The 13,475-nt window shown below is 32.0% G+C and overlaps 1 protein-coding gene across 1 annotated transcript; it reads right to left on the bottom strand.

Annotated features, from left to right (window-relative positions):
• Positions 1-780: 780 nt before the first annotated feature.
• Positions 781-8,407, bottom strand: LOC107014552. Its single transcript, XM_015214502.2, has 16 exons — positions 7,991-8,407; positions 6,923-7,044; positions 6,755-6,843; positions 6,630-6,665; positions 6,350-6,443; positions 5,684-5,726; positions 5,496-5,596; positions 5,016-5,080; positions 4,398-4,891; positions 4,221-4,308; positions 4,008-4,133; positions 3,099-3,667; positions 2,320-2,455; positions 2,165-2,233; positions 1,923-2,054; positions 781-1,424 (listed from the first exon to the last, which is right to left on the bottom strand). The coding sequence occupies exons 1-16, from the start codon at positions 8,191-8,193 to the stop codon at positions 1,311-1,313; spliced, it is 2,481 nt and encodes an 826-aa protein (XP_015069988.1). The 5' UTR covers positions 8,194-8,407; the 3' UTR covers positions 781-1,310.
• Between the last annotated feature and the right edge of the window lie 5,068 nt (positions 8,408-13,475).

Genomic DNA, 13,475 nt, shown 5'->3' on the forward strand with positions numbered 1-13,475 from the left:
GTATATATATATTTGTCTCATACTATATCTGTCCACTTTTAATTTGTTAATAATCTTATTAAATTAATAAAATATTAATTAATCTAAGGGGTAGATTAATAAAATCATTTTCTTATATATGATTTTTTGAGTATTGTACAAATTTGAAAATGATTAACTAATATGAAAAAGAGAAAATAACATTTTATGTATATTTATCAAATATGAGAAAATGTCGAATAAATTTCTCATATTCATGCTTCATCTAAATCGTGAATACAAGTATGGAAGTAACTTATTTTTCAAAAATATATTTGTATTGAAAGATATTTTCCTTGGTAATTGCCATACTTTATTTTCTTCTATTAAGTTTCATGAACAGGTAGAACTCTAAACTATTATGATAGCTAAATTGGATGAATTATGTTTCTCATATTAAGTTTAGTGAGATGATTTGTATTATTAAAAATTATCATACCTATGATTTTTTTATATATATAATTCACTAGACAAGGTTCATAAAAATCACTTGACAATTGACATTTGTAAACTCGACAATAGATAAGTGTAAACTCGTTTGTATACTCTCTCCATCCCATTTTATATGAGTCACTATGACTTGACACGAAACTTTAACAAAGAAAATCTTTTGAAACTTATTGTCTAAAATAACTAAATAAGTGATAGATATTTGTGTAGCTATAGCCTATGGTGAATGGACATTTTAAAGTTAAATTATCTAGAAATGTGTCCGAAATATTTTTACATGAAATAAGCGGCAGATATCACATTCATAGTACATTGACTTCCAAAATAAATTTCAAAAAAGAATCAAATCCTTGAGTTCCAAATGACAAATATATTATAGTTCCAAGAAACTGGAGATTGATAAATTACAATAACGGTATACAACACTAATTTAGAGTACACTATTACATGGAATCACTATTGATGAACGAAATCATAACTTGCTCTGAGATTTTCAAGCCCTGTGCCTTTTCAATTGCCACACCAGAGATCATCTTTGATATCCTACAAGACTGTTGTGGGGCAAATGTTGCTTTAAGCAGAACAGACGCTGTATTCTCCTTCCTTTTCTGCGACCATGCGTATACAAAAGCAAGCAAGCAAGCCTTTGAACAGACACATTTCATCCATATTCATGTCACGACCCTCGGAAGTGGAGACCAGTTAGCACAGGTTCAAGTATCTCTACCTTAGTTTCAGGAGAATGGGGATTTGATTCTGAAGGTTATGCAGTGGTCATGGTTATCACCCCTTTCACAAAAAATAATGCTGACAATCATTTCTTGATGCATACATTTGACGACCTAAAGGAAATAAGATAACTGCTGCTTTTTCCTAGAACCGCCTTCTCCATATAGGTCATTCCATTGCTTCAGCTCACTCATTACGGATCCCTCAGAAGCAAAGCTTGCAGCAACCTAACCAAAGAAGTGATTCGTGAAGATCTGTGTGTAAATCCAAAATGAATGCAACAATAAAACTGAAGGAAATAAGTCCTTCACATGCATTATTTGTAAGTATATATTTCCTGCTTCTGTGATTCCACAAAAGAAAACTATGTTTATATTGTACTTTATGTTAGAAAAACATGATCTTGCAATTAGCCACAATATCGTCACTAATAATAAAGTAGAGCAGCGAACATGAAACTTCATTTTCAAAAGCAAAGAGATACTGTAACGTCCATGAGAGAGTATAAGGAACCCTACTTAGTTTAGTAAAGATAGTCTATCCAAGAAAGTCTGTATACCGAGAAGTGCAATTTTTTTATCCAAGATGGGCAAAGAGTAGGCTATGAAATCAAATGACAGGACCAGAAAAAAACTAAAGAAAGAACTAATTGCTTCAGATGGTCCAATCAAAAGAGAAACAAATTCTCAACGGACCCACTAGTCCACGACATAAGGACTGGTTACCTGATTCTTTGCCTGTCTCATGTCCTCCATGTTTAGAGGCCTCAAAGTAATTACTCTTTCTTCCGCGGCTTCTTCTTTCTTATCTGAATTACCTTCTGCACTCTGCTCTTCTTCAGCTCTCCGTTTCTTTTCCTATGAGGAAGAAAGAATAAATAAGAGAACACAAAGCATACATAATAAAACAGATAGTCAAAAAAGGTTAAGTTGAAGAAAAACAATTGGGAGCTAGATGCGTGTATTACCAAATCTTTCTTTCTCTCTTGTTGTATAAGCTCTCTGACAGGCCGGTAAGCTGCTGTTGTGCACAAGTTCTGTTTTGGAAGATTAATGCTTTCAGTTATTACCAGATAATAAGCTGTATTCTTACATCACTTTTTTAAAAAGAACAATCACAAACCTTAAGATCACTTCCACTATATCCTTCGGTCATGACTCCGAGCTCTTTAAAATCAAGATCTTCTACCTTTTCCTTTGCTAGAAGAGTTCTCAAAATCTTCTCTCTATTCTCAGCTGCAGGTAAACCAACCATAATTCTGTCCAAAAGAAAACACAATTTTAAAACATATGTCATTCTGCAACGTCATCACAAGCTGAAAAAGGTCATGATATTTATAAATGAAAGTTCCCTTAATGTCAATCTATCAATAGGAACCATTGCACAGAGTAATATATCTGTAAAAACAAATTGCATTTTAATAAACAGTCAGAAGATGAGGCAAGACTTCCCTAACAAAGTCATTGAGATAAGCAACATATCTCTAAGACAGAAGACTTCTTGTCACCAAGAGATTCGCTCCACTAGTCAAGCAGAAAATTATTTAGGAATTAACAGAAACAAATAACAAATGCAGGATAACAATTACGTAGATTTTCAAATTTATGCTCAAGGTAGATAATATCAACGGAATCCATAATATCAATGAAGATGGCAATAAGACTATAAAAAATTCATCCAAGAGTGGAGAAACTTAAGGCCATCATCATGTAGTTCAAGCCAATCAGGAAAAAGATCTGGCTTTCTTTCTGCTTCTTTTCTTTTTCCAGAATTTATTTTTTGAGATGTAGGAAGATCAGCAGTGAAGTTTCAAATTGTATAACATACTCGTGAAAATCAACTCAAAGGACTGGAAAAAGCAATTAAGCAAGTAAATGATTGGTGTCAAGCTGTAGAAGTACCTGCGCTCAAACCGTCTGATTATTGCTTCATCGAGGTCGAAAGGTCTGTTGGTTGCAGCAAGAACAAGAATACGCTCACCTGGTTTAGTCAATAATCCGTCCCAATGAGTCATAAACTCATTCTTAATTTTTCGCATAGCCTCGTGTTCTCCAACTCTTGTCCGCTGCCCTAGCATGCTATCAACCTCATCCACAAAAACAATCGTTGGAGAAACCTTCGCTGCAAGTGTGAAAAGAGCTCGGACATTCTTTTCATCTTCCCCAAACCATTTTGAAGTAATGGTTGACATTGAGACATTTATAAAGCTTGCTCCAGCTTCATTGGCTATTGCTTTGGCCAGCATAGTCTTCCCAGTGCCAGGTGGACCAAAGAGTAGTATACCTCTGCAAGGCTTAAGCAGTCCACCGTTGAAGAGGTCAGGTCTTCTAAGAGGAAGCATGACCAGCTCCTGAAGTGATTCCTTAGTTTCATCTAGGGCACCAATATCTGCAAATGTCACTCCAATCTCATGTGAAGGTATAACCTCTGGTCTTATCCGCTTCTCGAATTCATTGTCAGGAATAACTTCCTGTAGATATCAAATTACACATTGAAGGAAAAGGCAGAAACACCAAATGCGGACTGAATTAAGAAACAAAAATCATGTTGGACCAAATAGTAAAAGATACACGAAAATGTAAATCAGAGAATAAAAAATGTATATGCATAGCATGAAAGGATGTTGTTGAAACCAATAGATCAGCATTAATTTTTTCAGACAAACACAAAGACATTCTTAATTTAGTCAGCCTGACATTTGAGGGGGAAAAAGAAAGAATACAGCTATCAATTCAGTTCTCTCAACTTTTACCAACTGAAAGGTTCTCTAAAGGAGATTGTGGTGATAATTTATCAAGTGCTGCACATACCGGGGCCTTTGATGCAGACGAAATCTCTCCATCCTTTTTTGTTGAAGGAGCCTCACCCTTACTCTCAGACGTGGGGTTCTCCGACTTTGATTCGGGCTTTAATCCAATATCATCCATCGCAGCATCCTATTTGTGATTGAAAAGAGATTAAAATCAATCTCATCTCGGTTAATTCCTCAATTTTCAACAGAAACACTAAAATGCAAAAGAAACCTTGGACAATTCAGCATTCGCCTCCATTTTGAGGGAGCCTCTGCAACCACTCTTTCCGTCCTGAAAGACACCTAATCCATGGGACAAACTGTACCAGGAGCAGAAAGGTACACACATTAAACACAAAGTGTACAAATGGAAAAAGAAGCTAATAACAATTGAAAGTTTGGCATCTACCTGTTAGATGATATGAGGAGCTTCCCGTTTCGATATTCTGGATCCTTGCTGTTCATCAAATGATGTGATACAGCAGAGATAACAATTTCCTCTATGTAATTACTCAGCACCATTGTGTCAGCATGACAGATTGATCCTAGATCATCACATTCGAGGTCGTTTGCTGCAAGCACCTCCGCAATGTGATTCTTGTTGTCTTGAAACTGGATCATCTTCATATCCTCTTCCAGTTGTGTTTTCCAGTCCGTAAGATGTGTCTCATCTTCAGGGGGCCTAATGTCAATATTGTAAGGAAATAAAAGACGGAGTTTTTCATCTACTTCCTCACATTCATCTTCATGCTCAAACATCCTGGAGCCAAGAACCAACACTGATCCTGATAGTTTTTTCAGCATTCGATCAAAGAGTTTATAAGCTCTGGGGGATTGAAGATGTCTGTCAACATCCCTGATGTAGAGAATAACGCGGCTGGTTTCGGAGATTGACACCAAAACCTGCAAGTAACCTCCTTGTTTAGTATCTGATTTCAGATGAAACAACCATAAAGTGAAAGACACTGAGAAGAACATATTCCATAACAACGTGGATACGAGTTTGAAATTAAGAGATATTTATTACCTTGAAAAGTGATTGTAAGAAAGCCTTCTCATCTAATGACCAGCTGTTGACCCGCTTAATTGGAGCTAGATGAAGAAACAAGAAATGATCAGAAAATGATCTTCAATTATAAGATTACTAACAGATTAATCAAAATTCAGCAATATGAATTTGACAGACGCAAATGCAAGAGAGGAATCTAGAAACTCATTGCAGGTATAGTATCTGGAAAGCTAATTGACGGTTAGATTGGAATTTGATGAGATTCTTCAACAAAAGAAACATTAAGATGCAAAGCACATTATAGTAGCAAGAACATCACAGGGGAAAAATGATACTTTAATATAATTAGTGGATAGTCAAATCATGAATTTCTAACAGCTTTCTAAGATTATAAATGAAAACTGCAAATGCTAGTAGACCCTGAACTCAATGTATAAACATGCAGAAAGAAAATAGCAAAGCCATGACAACTTAATCAATTCTCTACAAGCGTCCAACCTGGATTTGAAGCAGACGACTCAGAGCTGATACTACTTATATCAGAAGACACAGAGGCGGTTCTGCGATGCTTTAGAGAGTTGCTGGCACCTTCCCTATTCCTGCATATCTCAAAGGTAAAAGTTAACATGATATATCAACTCCAAAAACCTGCATTTACATCTGAATGATGAATAGAACTAATATACCTTGATTTACTGTCAACCCCAACTGTTTGCCTAGAATAGGCAACTGCAAAAAAAGAGAGTGAAACTTGTATATGAAGAGCATCAGGAAATGTAAAACAACATGAAAGTATCAAGCCTTAGATTTTACGTTCTACAATACTGGTTAAGTCTAGATTGAAATCAGAACAATTGACTCACTGTCTCCCGAGCTCCATATTAAAGATAGACATTGAACTTCTTTAATTACTTGAACTTAACATTTCATTGTTCTGTAATGAGTTGTTTGACCTTTACAGCCTCTGGAAAAACTCGACAATAAATTAATTCACCTTAGGACTTATGAAGTTAAAATCCGCTTCAATTGCTATTACTTTACAGGACAGAAACAACTTGTGGGTTGATGCGGAAATTGCACTTCCCACAGGATTAAGGTACTGTAAAAGCTAGTGTGTACGAAAGCTTCTATTTCATAATTTCATAAATATCTAGAATCTTCTTTATATATAAGCATAAACAAAATCAGCAGATCTGGAGATAAAAAAAAGTTTGTGGTTCATATCCTTATCTTTAAGTTAGATATATTCATCAATTTAAATAAACAAGGTTGAATCGCAAAGATGTATAATATTGTCACAAATACAGTCAAGTGTACCCATTAGCGAAGAACTATAGCCTTCCGTCATATACCTCCACTAGTCTCTCTTGCTGAAAGAATTGAGAACGAACCAAGCAAACTGGACAAACGTCCCAATGTAGACTCTGAGGTTGACCTCTTGAAAGCCTACAAAAAATAAGATGCTGAATCAGGTAATATTCCATTAGGGGCAAAATGACTCCCTTTGACTTATATTTAAAGTGAATTTGGATTCAACAGTTACAAGAAACATGAAAAATGGACATGAAGACAACAATATTTTGCCCCAACAAAGAATACAATTCTTCAAAGCAAGTAAATAATAATACTTACGGATTCTTTCTTCAAGATTCCGTACTTGCTCTGCATCTGCAAATGGTTGACGGATAAAATAGAGTGAATAGAAGTATCAGCTGACGATGAGTTAAAATACCGGAAAAGAAGGCCTCACACAGTACCTTCAGAGAGAAGTCAGTTAAATCCAATAGCAGCAGTTTAGCATCAAAGTGATGCGCCAAAGCCTTTGCGAGAGTTTGCTGGTAAAGTTCTGCATTCATGTATCAGAGCACAATCAATACAGATAATAACATATAAAGTTGAAAATGATTTAAATGAGAAATCCATACCAGCAGGCCCTGAAAGCAAAATGGCCCTACTTGCAGGAGAAAGATTTCTTGTATATTTAGACACATCTAAGTGATTCAGATGAACATATGCTGCACTTGTTAATAATACCCGTGTTCGTTCACTGTCAAAGTCACATTTGAAGTAGATCAATAACTTTGATCCATTTTCAACATATATTCATCGAAACTATCAGAAAAGTAGAGTAACAGAAATGTTGGAAACTATTTCAACTTTGACCAAGATATCAACTGGAGCAACCAGAATGAAATTTAGCATAACTCTCCAACAACAGAACATTTAGGTGAAGGATTGAGACTAGGAGAAACTAAGCAGAAAAGGAAAGCACACGGGTTTATAGAATTTTAGGTGTAAGTGTTAAAGGAATATGCATACTTGACTTTTGTCAAACAAAAAGCTGTTGAATTCTTAAGTTTATAGTGATTGCACATTCAATAACTTTGATGTATTCAGAAGAAACACAGACATGCAAGCTCCAATAAATTCACAGGTTTCAAGTATTAGCTGGTGACCTGGGCAGAGCCAGTAGGGGCCGGTGAAAAATTACACTATTTACACATGGTTAAAAAAGTAAATATATATATATATATGAACCCCTCAATTTCTCTTAATTAAAATTCTTGCTCCGCCCACTACCCGGTGGTTGATTATTAATACTCAAATCTGTTCAAGGGGTTATATAGGGTAAAACATGTATTTTTCGATACAAGGTTGAATTCTAAGTGTGACATTTGAATCCGCTTTGTATGAATTTCTGGCACCTGAACTTGTACTTAACAGAAAAGTAAAAACGATTAGCCTTTACCTATCCCTCAAAAGTGGATAGGAAGCAGTTGAATAAAAACTGAAAAATCAGGGGACTAACAGAGACAAAACAGAAAAGAGAATAAATTGCAGAAAGCTTCCAACTTAAAATATTCCAAATTCGTATAAAAATTGCATTGCAGGTAACAATATCACATTCAACCAACCTGGATACAATTAAAAAATCACGAGATCCATCACTTCCATGGATGCAACCATTTATTCAAAAAAAAAAAAAGTTCTACCTGAGATAATAAGGAAAGTCATCAAATGTGATTTTGGTGAACTTGCCGTCAAGGATTAAGCGTCGAAGTTCCTTTTCAATTTGTTCAGGTGTTATACCTTCGGGGGCATTTGTCCATTTATTAACGGCTTGTCCTGAAGCTAATCCAAGGCCAACTCCAACCCCAACGCTCAATGCCGATAACAATACGTGCTTCTGTTCCATATTCAATTAAATCTCTTTATCTTCTATCTATAAATTTGAAAAAAAATATGATGGTTTGATGTAAATGTGTGTATGGAGAAGAAGAAGATGAAATGTAAGGGGAGAGAGAAAAGTGTGAACACAAATAATGACAGGTAATGTAACAACTCGATTGATACCACTGCGCTCTGATTTTTCTCTCTCTGTTTATTTTTGTGTTGTGTTTTTTATCTTTGCAGTCTTTCTCTCAATTTATAGAATTTAAGAGAGAGAGAGGTGAATTCGGAACCCCATTAGGAAGCTTTGTTGACCTTTGGACTCAATGCACCAACGTTTTCATTTTATTTTTTTTTAAAAAAAATCACAGTTTTAATTACTTCTCAATCTTTCTTTTATTTAATTAATAGCATGAGATATCGGTAATATCACCAATTTTTCTGAGTTTGAAGTCTAAAGGGTATAAAATATTAACAAAAATTCCAAAATGGTATATAAAATTTTATATTAACCAAAACGGTAAAATCGCTGGAATAACAGCGATTTACTCCACCGGAAAAAGTAAAATCGCTGCTACAGTAACAGCGATTTTGTTTTTTTCGGTGGAGTAAATCGTTGTTGTTCTAGCGATTTTGCCTTTTTGATTAATATAAAATTTTATATACCGTTTTAGAATTTTTGTTAATATTTTATACCCTTTAGACTCCGAACTTGGTGTCTAAAATGAAAAGTTTATAGGGACACCAAACTTCGAAAAAATAAAAAAAAATTACTTTATTTAATCAACTATGAAGAATCATGTAGTGAAGTTTGGTGCTAATTCACTAGAAGTCTACCTTTTTTATGCTTTAAGTCAACCTACTTTAAAATATTTGAGAGAGTTAAATGGATTAAACTATTACTAGTATATTAACAAAAATGATAAATTTTAAATTTTGCATGAGGAAAATATTTTTTTTAAAAATGATTTATAATTACACACTTTGTTTGATCAAAATGATAAAAGGTTTACTTATATACGCCACTATTTTCAAATCTCATCTCTGAGACCAACATTCATTCTTATTGTTATTTTTTTTAGAAAAATAAGTTTTATTGAAAATGAGAAAAATAATTTTTCTAACGAAAACTAGAAAAAGTTTCATGAATATTATTCCAAATTAATTATTTTATGTCCACCCTTCAACACACGTCATAGTAATCCCTACACCCTTAGTTCCCATTCTCACCACCCATACTTGTTACAAATCACTTTTGGAGTAATATTTCATTAATCTATCGACAAAAACTTATAACATTACAATAAAAAATAACTATTAACGGTATTTAATTCTTAATTATTGCTAAATATTTATTTTTATCGGTAATTGTTACTTTTTGTATATGTCTCTAAAGCCTTTACGACATTGATTTTAATGACACTTAATTTATACCGATAAAGACTTTAGCACTTTTTATTAATGTCAATATTTAATGCCGCTGAAAATTGTTTTTGTTTTAGTGTATCTTCCGTACAAAAGACACAGTGGGTTACTTCTAAATACCAAAAATGATAATTAGACATGAAGTCGATGAATAAGAATTGAGACAATTCTAAATTTATCATTTTGAGAGTTAGAAATTTCAACATATAGATAAGTAATTCATCTTACTTATTGCTTAATTCATGACTACATTCGTTTAATTAATTAATTAATTATAAAGCCGTCATTACTTTACGTGGACGGTTGTAAAAGCTTATTTGGGCACATGCATTGCTTCTTCTTATAACTTTATTCCTTTTCTTTTGGACCTTTCCACATATGACCAATACTTAATTAATTTGCATGCACTGCTACAAATGTGTAACACTACTAAAACCTAACACTTTTCACACTGTATATTAGTAAAAATTTTGTGTTATAAAATACTATTTTTATATTTATTTTCCATGAAATAGCTTACTAAAAAAATATATATGATAAGAAATAGATTTTCATTTAAATAGTAGACCTAATTTTAGTAGAGACGTATTCAAGATTTTGAAATGATGATGCACTATTATCAAATGATCGATCTAAAATATAAATTTGATCGATTTGACATTTAGGTTTTTACTACTGAAATCATTAAATTTTAATATTATAGGTCCAAAATAAATCCTTATATATATAAAATAAAAATAAAACAAGATAATATAAAATTCAAATTTCTAACCTCACGTAAGGGGTGCACCCAATATTATCATATGTGATATTCCGAGCGTGGATTCACACATCTATATTTCAATATTTTTAAAAAAATAGAACACTACGATATATGCTCTCGAGAAGGGAGCATGTGTTCAGGTGAACCTGGTGACCTTTCCAGAAATACGCCTCTGAAAAATTTTATTACGAAATATACTATTTTTTTCTTTTTTTACTGATTCAATTAAAAAAATTATGCAAATAGCTTTTAAACATTTTTAGTGGGAATATAAAGACGTTTTAACAATATAATTTAAAATGGTTATGTACTATGGTATTTTTGGAGAGGGTATTTATATTTTACATATTATGATGAAATGCTTTCGATATCAATCTAATTAATTAGCTGAATATGGAATTAGAAATTGTTGAGTTGTAAATTTGTGGCCTTATATGTATAAGCTTATTTTAGTGATTGTACCAACTTTTAATACTCCTTTCTGATTAAGACTAATGATTAATTATAGACGCATTAATAAGTACTTAGTGGTCCAGACGTATATTTTCCCTTTTAGTACATAGTACAACTTGCAAGTCCCAATTATTGAAAATTTGTACTCCACCTTTAACGATTATTATTATATACATAGGTTTGCAATTTGCTTAGTAAGCAAGTAAAATGAGAGAGATAATTCATATTTGAACATTTTTTAACTAAACTAAATACAAAGTATATTTTATATTAAGAAAAACAATAGGGATCATCACTTACATGTGAGATTAGAAGAGATGCCAATTTGGAGATATTCCTAATGTGATTTTGAAAAACATTCATACCTCGAGCTAGCTTTTAAAGTAAAATAGATCGACTGTGATATTTATTTTTGTAAAATAACATTAGAATCAAACTTTTCGTTATTTGTTTAATTTTTCAACATTAAAGCAATTTTGCATCAAGGTACAAAAAAAAAAAAAGGAAGAAAGAGAGAATTAAACTAAAAGTCAATGTTATTGTTGTTCCATATATGTGGAGTATATATATATATAGTAAGGTTAGCAAAGTGTTTCAAGTTGAAATAGAAGAAGCCAACCCTAAGAAAATGACAATTTAATTTAAAAAAAAATGGTCGATAGGTACGTTACCACTAGACAACATAAAACATGTCCATTAATTAGCCTATAAAAAAAGGAATGTGGGCGTCCATTTTATTTTTTTTTCTACATATGGCAGTATGGTCCAAGTAAATGGTGGCTTAACAATCAACCGAACACCGACGAGGATTGTGGTAGAGTGATAGTACTCCTTCATTTTTAATTAAAAAGTTTTGGATCTGAGCCTTCTTGATTACAAAATTGCTTTGTTAAGAAATATTTTATCTCATAAATTTTTGTGACGCAAATTTAAATTTAATCAGACTCTAATATATCGGACAGTGAAAAAGAATATTAACCGGGACAGTTCCACTGTGAGCTGGTCCTCTTCAGATCTGATGTTCTAATTAACCAATAATATATATATATATATATATATTATAACTTTTAGTTCACCACAGTTGTCTAATTCATGCCGTTAATCTAATTGTGTATCGCCTAAACAGAGATATCAACTTGATGCAAAAATAGATTTTATTTTATTTTATGATTGAAAATTATTTTTCGATCTACTTCAATGGTTATAAGCCTCTTTGACTTCCACAGCTAGAAACATAGTTTTTTTAATTGGGAATTAATGAAAAATTAGTACTCCTTTAATCTATTTTTATTTGTCATGTTAACGTTTTTTGATAGTCAATTTAATTAGTTTTCAAAATTAAATTATATTACATTAATTAGATATTTTAAATAAAAAATTTAATATTAAAAAACTATATAAAAAATACTATAAATTGCAACGTTTTACATATCAATGATAAAAAAATACATCTTAAAATATTAGTCAAAATTCTTATAATTTGACTCTAAAAGTAAAAATCAACCGAGAGAATATTGTAAAACATGTTTTCTCCATCCATGAGAGAAGATTCTCGCTGAAATTCTAAAAAAATATATTTTTATTTTTTGGTGTAAAAATAATAATTTTTAAATAGTAAGTAATAACCATCATAAAAATAATATATCCTTTTGCTACTTAAAGTTAAATATCCTTTGACTGGCTAATTTTATGGCCAACTTGCCCTTTTAATATTACTTATCTTAATTCTGATATTTGCAGAATCTACATCCGATTTCAGATTTTCGTCTAAATAGAAAAATGTTTATCTTTAGAACTTCTAAATATATAATAGCTAATTATTCGTTCATTTTTTTTTAATTTCTGCAAGTAGTTGTGACATTACGTACATATATATTTTTATTATCCTTGTATAAATTATTAACTCTGAAACTTATAATCCCTTACATAAATTAAATTAAATTAACGTCTATTTAATTATATCGAGGTTGGTGGTGATCGATCGAGACTTTTATTATATATTATGTATATATCCTTTTTAACGTTGCAATTATAACACAACATATGGAGAGAACAAGTTAGGCTAAAGTATTAGGTAAAAAAGAAGGTGGCTACAAAGTGTATTATTATATGACCTTTTGTTTCACTATTGGAATCTCTAATTAAAAAACGAAGTTTTAGGTCATTTTTTTTGTTGATTATACGCACCAAGGCTATTGGAATACTTCCAATTGGAGCAAACCTGAACTTAAATAAAGTTAATTAGTATATAGTATAATGTTACATATTTTAACAACTCCACTGCCACGATTGTCCGACAATATCTATGAGGAAAAAAAAAGTACAATAAGTATGAAAAAGAATCCATTAATTAGTTGGTGTGTGTGTTTGGACGATAGAGAATGTCTTTTTAAGAAAATAAATAGTTTCAATAGAAAATACATAATTTTTTTACTATTTATGATACTTAATAAGTAAGAAAACAGATACTGTCCCAAAAGTATTTTAGGTGTAATCTAGTAAAATACTACGGAACACCAAGGCCGGGGGCCAATGAACTTGATATGTATGTGTTTGTTATCGATTTAAAGTAATTGAAAATAAATTGCAATTAACAAATATTGCAGTTATAATTTTTTTTCTTTTTTAAACGTCGGATACCACATCTTAATCTCTTTATGAATATC

This window comes from Solanum pennellii, chromosome 3, assembly GCF_001406875.1.
Source record: "Solanum pennellii chromosome 3, SPENNV200".
In the NCBI taxonomy this organism is placed as follows: domain Eukaryota; kingdom Viridiplantae; phylum Streptophyta; class Magnoliopsida; order Solanales; family Solanaceae; genus Solanum; species Solanum pennellii.

Excerpts from the sequence above, each read along its gene's own strand:
- LOC107014552 (XM_015214502.2), bottom strand. The coding sequence starts at position 8,193 with ATGGAACAGAAGCACGTATTGTTATCGGCATTGAGCGTTGGGGTTGGA. Across the intron at positions 6,844-6,922 it reads TTTGCTTTCAGGGCCTGCTG|AACTTTACCAGCAAACTCTC; the intron begins GTATGGATTTCT and ends ACATGAATGCAG. Across the intron at positions 5,597-5,683 it reads GGGGTTGACAGTAAATCAAG|GAATAGGGAAGGTGCCAGCA; the intron begins GTATATTAGTTC and ends TGAGATATGCAG.